At 43.0% G+C, this 10,179-nt stretch overlaps 3 protein-coding genes across 4 annotated transcripts in view; all 3 read left to right on the forward strand.

The window, feature by feature from the left end:
- LOC103392378 (zinc finger E-box-binding homeobox 2-like) overlaps window positions 1–2,199 on the forward strand; it is a 4,315-nt gene extending 2,116 nt beyond the window's left edge. Inside the window, exons 4-6 of the mRNA XM_025063732.1 lie at window positions 7–811; window positions 1,159–1,336; window positions 1,422–2,199. Of these exons, the coding sequence (XP_024919500.1) occupies window positions 7–811; window positions 1,159–1,336; window positions 1,422–1,660 (1,222 nt within the window). The 3' untranslated portion in view covers window positions 1,661–2,199. The remainder of the gene's footprint in view (window positions 1–6; window positions 812–1,158; window positions 1,337–1,421) is intronic.
- Window positions 2,200–2,331: 132 nt separating this feature from the next.
- Window positions 2,332–6,333, forward strand: gtdc1 (glycosyltransferase-like domain containing 1). Of its 2 annotated transcripts, none has more exons than XM_008328966.1 (11): window positions 2,332–2,401; window positions 2,996–3,186; window positions 3,284–3,451; window positions 3,581–3,754; window positions 4,087–4,233; window positions 4,409–4,528; window positions 5,117–5,226; window positions 5,324–5,468; window positions 5,687–5,757; window positions 5,874–5,965; window positions 6,055–6,333. In XM_008328966.1, the coding sequence occupies exons 1-11, from the start codon at window positions 2,351–2,353 to the stop codon at window positions 6,127–6,129; spliced, it is 1,344 nt and encodes a 447-aa protein (XP_008327188.1). In that variant the 5' UTR covers window positions 2,332–2,350; the 3' UTR covers window positions 6,130–6,333. The 2 variants fall into 2 exon arrangements, with proteins under 2 accessions (XP_008327188.1, XP_016895252.1); XM_017039763.1 differs by having other exon boundaries at window positions 4,412–4,528.
- A 1,730-nt stretch (window positions 6,334–8,063) lies between these two features.
- The window catches only part of ttn.1 (titin, tandem duplicate 1), a 131,824-nt gene continuing 129,708 nt past the window's right edge, over window positions 8,064–10,179 (forward strand). The window contains exons 1-2 of the mRNA XM_025063733.1: window positions 8,064–8,167; window positions 8,687–9,059. The gene's annotated coding sequence lies outside the window, so the exon portion shown is untranslated. The remainder of the gene's footprint in view (window positions 8,168–8,686; window positions 9,060–10,179) is intronic.

A 10,179-nucleotide genomic window follows, 5' to 3' on the forward strand; every position in this document is an offset into this window, starting at 1 on the left:
TGCCAGTGTAGACCTGACCAGTCCAGTCCACATCTTTGAAGACCAGACGGCACAGCTGAAGACCTGCTGTGGTGTAAAGACTGAGGACCTACTGAGGGTTTCCACTGTAGCTCTTATTCCAGACTTTTTGAAGGACTGGTTCTCTCAACGGGAAACAGAAAGAGATAATGACAAAATACACAGTCCGGCCGTGGATCCACTGTCAAGATTTGCTCGTGGTAAACGATACTGGCAGCCCCCAGGAGACGGACCACCTGACAGTCAGCTGAATAAGTCACCATCATCTCTGGACTTGTCTCCTTTGTTTTCTATAAATTCTCAGACTGATTTTTTAAATGTGAAAAGTTCTGTGTTGGAAGACAGAGATGGACCACTGGACCTGTCCCTGCCCAGGGGTCTGGGGGTCCAACCTGCAGCTCTATCTCTGGACATCATGGAAGACAAACCACACAAACCTGCTCTTTACCTCCTGGAGCGCAGGTCCGGACAAGGTTCTGGACCCTCAGACCTGGCCAACCTTATGAAGGAGGTCACGGGTGTTGAAGACAGAGCCCCGTCTGATTTTGGATGGAACACTTTCCCTTCGTCTTCTTCTTCTTCTTCTCCGTATTTTCCGACTCCTGCTCAAGCAGCCTTTGCTCTGCCCACCTTCATGCTTCCGCCTCAGTCCTCCATTCCCGGCCTCAGACTGGTCCCCGGTCTGGATGACATCAGTTTCTTCCCCCACGTTGTCTACACCTATGCCACAGGCTCCGCCCCCCTCCATGACACACATCAGAAGAGCAAGAATCTAGAGAAGCCGATTTTTCAGGTTTGTACCATTATCTTCAATACTGTTACTAATCAGTGACGGGAGGGGCCAGGAATGAGAAGATCCCAGATGATTCTACAGTCACACGACTGTTCAGATCTAGAACCCAAGTCCAGGCTGCTCCATGTCGGTGGATCCCATTTATTTCAAGATGAAAAATGCAGTATTTGAAGTATTAATCTAAATTCTTTATGCCAGAATTTTAACATTGGTTAAAAAAAAGAACTATGTGTGTTTGTGTGTGTACTGTGTACTGTGTACTGTGTTTATTTCAGGATGAAAAATGCAGTATTTGCAGTATTAATCTGAAGAACTATGTGTGTTTGTGTGTATGTACTGTGTGTCAGAAGGAGTTTCCTGGTGGGACCTCAGCATCACTGTCCATGGACTTCCTGCCTGAGCTCCACCCTCTGACAAACGTGAAGCAACGAAAGAAAGGTGAAAATGGATCTTTTGCCTGTGACACTTGTGACAAAACCTTCCAGAAAATGAGTTCTCTCCTCCGACACAAATATGAACACACAGGTAGGTGTCCCCTCTCTGCTCTCCAACTGTTTGTGTTTCTTACCCCATTGCCTCTGACAGTTCTGACCCCCACCTGTCTCCCCAGGGAAAAGGCCCCACCAGTGTCAGGTGTGTACTAAAGCCTTTAAACACAAACATCACCTGATTGAACACTCTCGTCTGCACTCCGGAGAAAAGCCCTATCAGTGTGACAAATGTGGGAAGCGGTTCTCACACTCGGGGTCGTACTCACAGCACATGAACCATCGCTACTCCTACTGTAGGAGAGAGACGCAGACGTGCTATCAGGAGGAAAGAGAGTCTGTGAAGCTGCAGAAGAAATGAAGTCATGTTAGCTCAGCGCTAACCTGAACCCACTAACTTGAACTCATGTAATCTGCACCATTTGTTTACTGTTTGAGAAGTCAATGCTAACTGACACAAATGGCTTATTTTTTTAATTATATTATGTGCACTGTCCCTGGTACAGTCTTAGTGCTGCCGCCCTGCAGGTCTCACGTGAAGGTGGTTTGACAGTTGTGTCTGTCAGACATTATGAAAACAGTGTTTTTGCAGGTTTGATGTGTTCCACAGAGGAGGAGGAGGCCTCTGCTTGATGGAGCAAAAAAAAAGATTTTTTTATCTTCTTCACATGTTTATTTTCTTTTACAATTTTGCAGGATCTATTTTCCTTCATTAACCATTTTATCTAAGTTTGTATTTATGTGATTTGTGATTATGTGAAGTTTTTAAAAAATGTACTTGAAAATAATTATTGTGAGTTATTTTAATAAAGGTTGTTCTAGATGACAGCTGTCACCATCAGTCACTTGATCTGGTCATCTTAACCAAGCAAAACAAAATATGTTACATTTAGAGAAAATAATTGTGTCTCTCTGTGTGTGTTCAATGATACAGTGGTAAAGTGAAATAATGCCATTTTATTTATTTATTTATATTATTATTTTATATATTATTTTAATAAAAAAACCTCCCTGTTCTCCTTCTATGGAACATGACGTTAAAGACGACGTCATGACGTCATTTAGACGTGAGAGCGGACTATTAGTAAAGATGGAAGTGGAGGTGAGTAAAGTTAGCAGCATGTTTAATGGAGAGACAGTGAAACTACGGTATCACTCTGTCTCTGCCGATAGCACGGATGGTGGAACAACTGCTCTGAGACCAATGTTTTACCGGTCGTAGCCAGTTCGCTCTGCCCTTCCCTTTTTCTACAGAGACCACATGTAGTGGATTGTTTTGCTAACTGCTAACAGCCAGCAGAGCGTGTTAACGTTGTTGAACGAATGACCAAAACACTGACACCGCGTGACGTTACTAGTTTATGATGACGTATGTACGATAAGTATTAGGGAAGCTGTTTGTATCTTAAAATCAAGCCGAGTTGACGACATTAAGTCGCTAAAGGAAAGTGTCCTTCTTCTCACTTGTCTCCTCCACTCCCACCCTAATTCCTAACTAGCGGTCTCCTTTAAAAAAAAAGTTATTTTTATGTAGCAAGGTCGTCTGCTAAGTACGATTTATTGTATTTGAGTCCATGAAACAATCACAGACAACCAACAAAAGTTGAGCAAATTCACGGATAAAAGTGTCTCCTTTTGTAACGTGGTTTAATTGTAAATGTTATATATAATATCACCTTTTCTGTTTTGTTTTCAGAGCTGCCGTTCCCCCAGTGTCCTGTTGGTGGAGCCCTTTTACGGTGGCTCTCACAAACAGCTGATAGACTTGTTGAAGGACAACATCGATGACTGCTGTGTCTTCTCACTGCCTGCCAAGAAGTGGCACTGGAGAGCACGAACATCTGCACTCTACTTCAGCCAGAACATCCCTAAATGTTCCACATACAGGTGAGTCTTAGCCGATGTCAGCCCAACAGTCTGGTCTCTTGTTCTGCATAGTCTTGACCCGTGAAGTCCATCTTTTTGTTCTGGTTCTTTTTTGCAGAGTTCTTTTCAGCAGCTCAGTTTTGAACCTGTGTGAGCTGGTGGCCCTCAGACCCGATCTGGCCCACCTGAAAAAGGTCTTGTACTTCCATGAAAACCAGCTGTTTTACCCAGTCCGCAAAAATCAGGAGAGAGATTTTCAGTACGGGTACAACCAGGTGTTGTCCTGGTGGGTCCAAAGTCAGTCTGGTTTTGTTAAATTCCCGCCAATGCTGCCTGTTCTCAGAGATCCTGATAATCGGGGCTGAAGGAAAAGTCCCACTCCCTGTGACTCTTTGTACTGGTTCTGCTCCTGCAGTCTGGTCTCAGATGTGGTGGTGTTTAATTCACGCTTCAACATGGACTCCTTCCTGTCCTCGATCTCCACCCACATGAAGAAGATTCCAGACCACAGACCCAAAGGCTTGGAGCAACTGATTCGACCCAAGTGTGTGGTGCTGAACTTCCCTCTGCTGCTGCCTGATGTCAGCAGGTCAGTCAGATACTGGAGATACTCACTTATGATTGGTTGACTATTCTGTGATGTCATGACACTGATGGTTCTGAAAGAGACAAATAATATTTTTACCACAATAAAAAAATATATGTTGTACTAGGGCTCAGATGTTAGTGTTACAGATGACATTTAAAAACCTAACTAACGGCTGTGCACCAACTTCACCTGTATATCCTTTAATTGATTCAGTTTTATTGATTGTTGTAAATGTGTAATTTATTACACATTTACACAATTTATACTGAAAGATTTTTTTAGGAACCCATGAAACAAGTTTTTTTTCAACAGATGTTGGTTTTGTTTCTCAGCCTGTTACCAAAACACAAACAGCGGTGTAGGTGTGGACATACCAGTGCGCAGACCGGTGGACAGACCATTGGACATACCAGTGCGCATACCGATGAGCAGACCGGTGGACAGACCACTGGGCAGATGCCTCTCTCTTTAAAGTCACAGTAAGAAAGTCACCTTCTAAACAGAGTTAAATAGACCGATGAGCAGACCGGTGGACAGACTGGGCAGATGCCTCTCTCTTTAAAGTCACAGTAAGAAAGTCACCTTCTAAACAGAGTTAAATATGTTTGCTTTTTGTTCATGTTGAATTTTCTTTGCTTTTGGTCCCAACTCTAGCAGCAGTGACTCTCCACAACACTTCACATCTGGACCAGGGCCAGGGCTGGAACCAGGGGCAGATCCAGATCTAGGATCAGAGGAGCAGAGACCTCTTTACATTGTTTGGCCTCACAGATGGTAAAAAAACAAAATCACTTTATTCAACAAATAATTCACTTTCGCTATTCCATCTGTGGTAAAGTTACAAAGAAACAGAGATTATTTCCGATTACATCTGACTGAAGCTCTTTTCACCTCTAATCTCATGTTGGCCTGGATCCTGGATTAGAGAGAATGAAAACAGCTGTTCCAGGTGCTGCTGCTGCTGCACCCTGTGGGTGGGGATTCTGAGCTGAGTGGCAGAAGATGAGCCGCGGATGTGTAGTCTCAGGGCGGGGTCTTCCTGTAGATGATGGTTGAGACCTGGGGTTACAGAGATTACAGCAGTGACTGAGATTACAGAGAAACACCGTAATCCCCGAGCGTGATGATGAGACAGACACACGTCTACGCTTTAGACCAGGGGTGTCCACACTTTTTATGGCCCGGGATCCAGGCTAAAGTGATCTACCTACAATAAAAACATTAAATATATTTTCACTTATTTAAAGTGAACATACTTTATATAAATATTAATGCATGGGGCAGTGTTACAGTGGAAACTGATATTAGTTTTATACCTGTCAAATTTAAAGTGTGTGTATGTGTGTGTGCGCGTTCTTGCAGGGAACATGATAAAGACCCTGAGCTCTTCTTCTCAGTGCTGTTCAGACTAAAGGAAAGTGGACTGAGGTTCAACGTGTCGGTGCTTGGAGAGACATTCACTGATGTACCAGGTACTCACACACACACACACACGCACATGTGAAGTCAACAGAAGGCAAGTGATGAACATCTGACTTTGCCATCTCCTTCTGACTTTTCTTCCTGCAGAAATCTTCACAGAGGCCCAACGTGTTCTCTCAGACCAAATCCTAGTCTGGGGTTTTCAGCCCAGGAAAGAAGACTATCTCAAAGTGCTGTGTGACGCAGATGTCGTGGTTTCAACAGCCAAACACGAGTTCTTTGGGGTTGCAATGTACGTCTAAGAAGCTAATGGTGATGGTGATGATGATGATGATGATGGTGGTGGTGGTGGTCAGGGTCACATTGTGCTTTTTTTACCTCACTTCCTGTCACTGCCTGCTCACATAGAACACACCCAAACCAATTTCTTGGTTGGAGTTGAAGTGGTTTTGAAATGATGACATCATCATGATGTCACAGTAACATAACAGCGATGTCCTGTCTCTTCAGGTTGGAGGCGGTTTATTGTGGATGTTTCCCTCTGTGTCCCAACTCACTGGTTTATCCTGAAATATTCCCAGGTGAGAGAACCCCCCCCCCCGCCAACCTTGTTCATAACTGCACCTGTCAATTTCTTGAACCTAATGTAAGTTCTTCTTATTCCTGGTCCTGTTTTTGCTCCTGGTCGGTGCTGCAGCTCATTATCTGTACTCGACACCAGCCCAGCTCTACAAACGTCTCCAGGAGTTCTGCAGAAGACCTGATGTGGTCCGCAGACATGTTGTCCAGGTAAGACCACATCCCTCCAGGACCTTTTCCAATCATGCATCTGGAGGCTATTCACTTGACATTATGATGACATTGTTATCATTCTCCAGGTGGACCCCGCCTCCTTTTCCTGGACTCAACTGAAGGATCAGTTCCAGTCTCTGCTAATGGACTCTGAACACTGAACGCCCAACTGAGCGTGTGTAGTGGTCTGGAGGACGATTTTACAGGAGATAAATGATTGGCTCAGGATCCATCAGATCCAAATGACAATCGGAACATGAGACTGAACCTCATGTGTTTTAGTGAAGATGCACTATGGGTCTGGATCCATGTGACTTAAACTGTTTTACAACCATTTTCATGTTTGAATAAACAAATGAAGTCAATGTTGGTTAAATAAGTCCTAAAAACTTGGTGTAACATCCTCATCTGTCCACTAGGGGGTTAAACTGAGAAGAGACAGCAGTGTAGTCAGAGCCGATTCTGGTCAACAGCTCTTTAATTAAATGGTCCCTGATGTCAACATTAATTGTTGACCTACTGCAATCTACTAGCATGTGGACTGAAGGAGGACAACACAACACTGACTGAACACTGGGCAGCTGGTTGGAGTAAAAAAAAAAACAAAACGTTACTATACTTTAGTAGTGGATCGCTGTATCTGCATGTTATACACGTACGATAATTTGAACAAGGAGAGAGGGCCAATGACGATACTATTAACTCGGTATTTGTGCTTCTCTGTCACTAACCTAACAGTTTTATTTTTTAAAACACTTAGGTGCCTATTCCTTGAACGCAGCGGCGTACCGTCAAGACCAGTCAGACCTTCCCTGCTTGTTTAAACTTTATCACAAAGGGTAACTTATTTTTCAATATATTTATGAAGAATATTCATCTTTTTGTAGCTTTTCTCTTCATCGAGCATTTTCCAGTCGTGTATAAATATATACTCACGTTTTTATCCAATCACATTTCAGCCTGGGTGTCGTCAGGGTGAAATAAATCTGCCCTACGGCCTTCAGTAACGTTGCCGCTGGGAGCCTAAAATGATTGGCAACGAGATAGTTCCTTAAACCAATCACATTTGAGTTGGCATAACGAAGGCGATCTAGCTAGCCAGCAGGTACGTTGGCGATTTGAGTAACTGAATCTAAAAAAAAAAATAAAAAAAAACTGCGCCAGCGACTTAAACTTGCGAAAATAAAGTTTTCCCTTCGCCCACGGCTCCACTTCCCAGCGGCAATTCTCAGTCTGAAGCGATTTAAAACTTGTTCCATTAATACAGGACTTTGAACGTTAGCATGGATGGCGGTAGAAAAGAACCTGACGTATAGTCAGTGAACTCCTTCAAGGAAAGAGAGGCGGAGGGATACCGTGTACAAATAATCCGAAGTTTTGGTGAGTAAAATTGAGTCTTTAAAAAAAAATTGTATTGTGTTATTACTGATGTACAATATTGTGCTTAGTGAATCTGTTGCATTAGTGATTACGTCATTATGGCTGCGTAGACAGATAAATAGATATAACTGTATTATTCACTTTTAAATTAAGGGCGTTATCATGATACATGACGTACAGAAACAGATTTCTGCCACACTAAGAAAAAAATGATCAGTATCACGTAATTACGTGACTACGAGTAATAACTGTCACGTTATTTTGTGAAAAGTTTAACGTAAATACGTGATAACTTTCACGTCATTTCGTGTTATGTTGTGCGTGATTTCGTCATAACTTTCACGTAATTACGTGATAAGAATATGGCTCGTTTACACGATTCAGTTGAATTGTACTTAATGGAAGGATACAATACGCTATACGCTTCCGTAATGATGGATGAGTCTATTGATTGGTTGGTTTGGCTGGGACGTTACTGTAAATGTAGCAGAGTTAGTCAAAAGTTAGAAACAGACAATGATAAGGGACCAAACCAAACAGAATAAACTAACACGAGGATTAAATTATACATGATAAAGTTGTCAACAATGGGTAACACGTGATCATTGTGTTAACAGTTAAAATGTTCAGACATAAAAACACAATCAGAGAGGTGTTACAGCTGTTACAGGGACCACTGGTGTGACAGTACGGGTCCGTCTGTGATCCTAATGTTTCTAGGTGGAGGAGGTGATGGATCATGATGGTTTATCGATGGTTTCTATAGACGACATCAGGTTGGTGTGGATTTGGTAATGCAGGACGCCACTAGAGGCCGAGGTGAGAACTACACGTTACATCACTGAGTTTTAAACTTCACACTTGAACGTAATTACCCCAGTTTGGGTGTAGAGATGGGTGGGGGTCAAGCAGAAACATTAGCTTGCTTAGTTAAAAACAGCTCTCCACATGGAGGCGCTACTTCTCCTTTACTTTCATAATCTGGATTGGTGGGGGGGAAGGGGGGGGGGGTTTGCTCCCCATTTGGACAACCCCACCCGGGCGCTGGTGCTTGAGGTTTTTATTGAGTCATGAAAGTGTGTATGTGTTTTTTTTGTGTGTGTGGGGGGGTGTTGATTGACACAAGCAGCCCCTGCCTCCTGTTGGTCAGCAGTTTTATAACAGCTGTTGTACCTAAAACTTTTTCTTTTCTCTCTCTTTCTTGCTCTATCCGACTCACCCTGTGCCTCCCTCAATCTGTCAACCCCCCCATATTTTTCTCTCTTTTTCTCTCTGTCTTTCTCTCTCTTTTTCTCTCTCTTTTGCTCTCTCTCTCTCTCTCTCTCTCTCTGTGATCAGGTGATATCAAACAGTCAAAGATCAATGCTGATCAAACCCTGCTCTGCTCTGACACTTTGGAGACACGGACAAATGGCTGCCGTGTCCCATCATGCCCCCTGTGGACGTAGACTGGCCAATGGGGAGGTTGCTGTGGGTGATGGTGTGAGTGCCCCCACCCTCAGTATAAAAAGGCAGAGCGCCGTCAGGGCCCTCCTGAGCAGTTGGAGCATTCCCAGCCTCGCCTCAGGTGGAGGGATTGCGAGGAGGGAATCATAACTACTCGGCGTCGGGGGGGGGAATATTCTCACCTGGATTTATTTTGACGGAGACGCAGCCTGATCTAAGTCAGCAGGGCTCCGTCCCATCACATCCGGCACTCTTGTGAAGACAAGTGAGTACATTTGCCCTCAGGGTTCTGGTTTGGGTCTTGGTCTGAATTCACATTTCTCCCCTTCATATCCACCCCACCCCCCGTTGCACCTTCCCTTTACTGCCCACACCCATAGGTGTGAGTGTGTGCTGGGTCTTGGTCTCCCTATTTTGTTGTTTTTTGGGTTCAGTATGGGCCCTTTGGTCTGGGCTGCTGAGATTGTTGGCCCGCGGTGAAGGCCTGAGACCTGAGAAGTCCCAGAATAGCTCTGGTCATACCGGTGGGGTGGGGTGGGGGGGGCTGCCCAGCCGGCTGCATGGCTTTTTAAGGGAATGGACTGCGGGGGTAAAGAGATCTATTTGGACCACATGGTGGCTGTCAATCACCCAGCAGAGGGGGTCACAGGGGCTATTCTTAGCTGCTGCCTTATCCTGCTTAAATTCCGGTTTAAAAAAAAAATCACCTGGTTCCTGTGGAACATCAATGACATCAATGGCTGATCAATAATCTGTGATAAGATGAGGAATACCATGTCTTTGCAATGATTATAGGTTAAAGATTACAGATGATACATTGTACATTATAGATTATAGATGAGAGATTATATGATAGAAATGCCAGCAGATTATATTGACACATGACATAATATAGATTATAGATGACATAGGAACTGATTTTATATTCTTATTATATTCTACTGATTATATATTGTTTACAGTTTGTGTGTATCTGTCTGTGTGTGTGTGTGTGTGTACTTGTGTTGCTGCTGCAACAAGTGAATTTACCACAGGGTTCAATGAAGTTCTCTCCTTTGACTGTTTATTGTTTATGACAGCGATGATGATGATGATGATGGTGATGTTGAGTTCACTGTATCTGTTTAAATAACGATAGATTATGTTAATAGAGGATACATATATTCACAAAGGGTTAATTTTGTATTATCTATTATTAAGTAATTAATCAATGAATTAATTGTTGTACCTCTTTTAAAAAGAGACCTTTTTAAAGATTACAAAGAGACAGCCGATTATTAAAGAGTACATGTTATCGATCACAGATAACTAATTGGATATTTAATTCAAATTATAAATAATAAATACTAATTAAAATATTAATGTATTTTACAGATACATTATTA

The sequence above is a fragment of the Cynoglossus semilaevis genome, chromosome 16 (genome assembly GCF_000523025.1).
Source record: "Cynoglossus semilaevis isolate Cse_v1.0 chromosome 16, Cse_v1.0, whole genome shotgun sequence".
In the NCBI taxonomy this organism is placed as follows: domain Eukaryota; kingdom Metazoa; phylum Chordata; class Actinopteri; order Pleuronectiformes; family Cynoglossidae; genus Cynoglossus; species Cynoglossus semilaevis.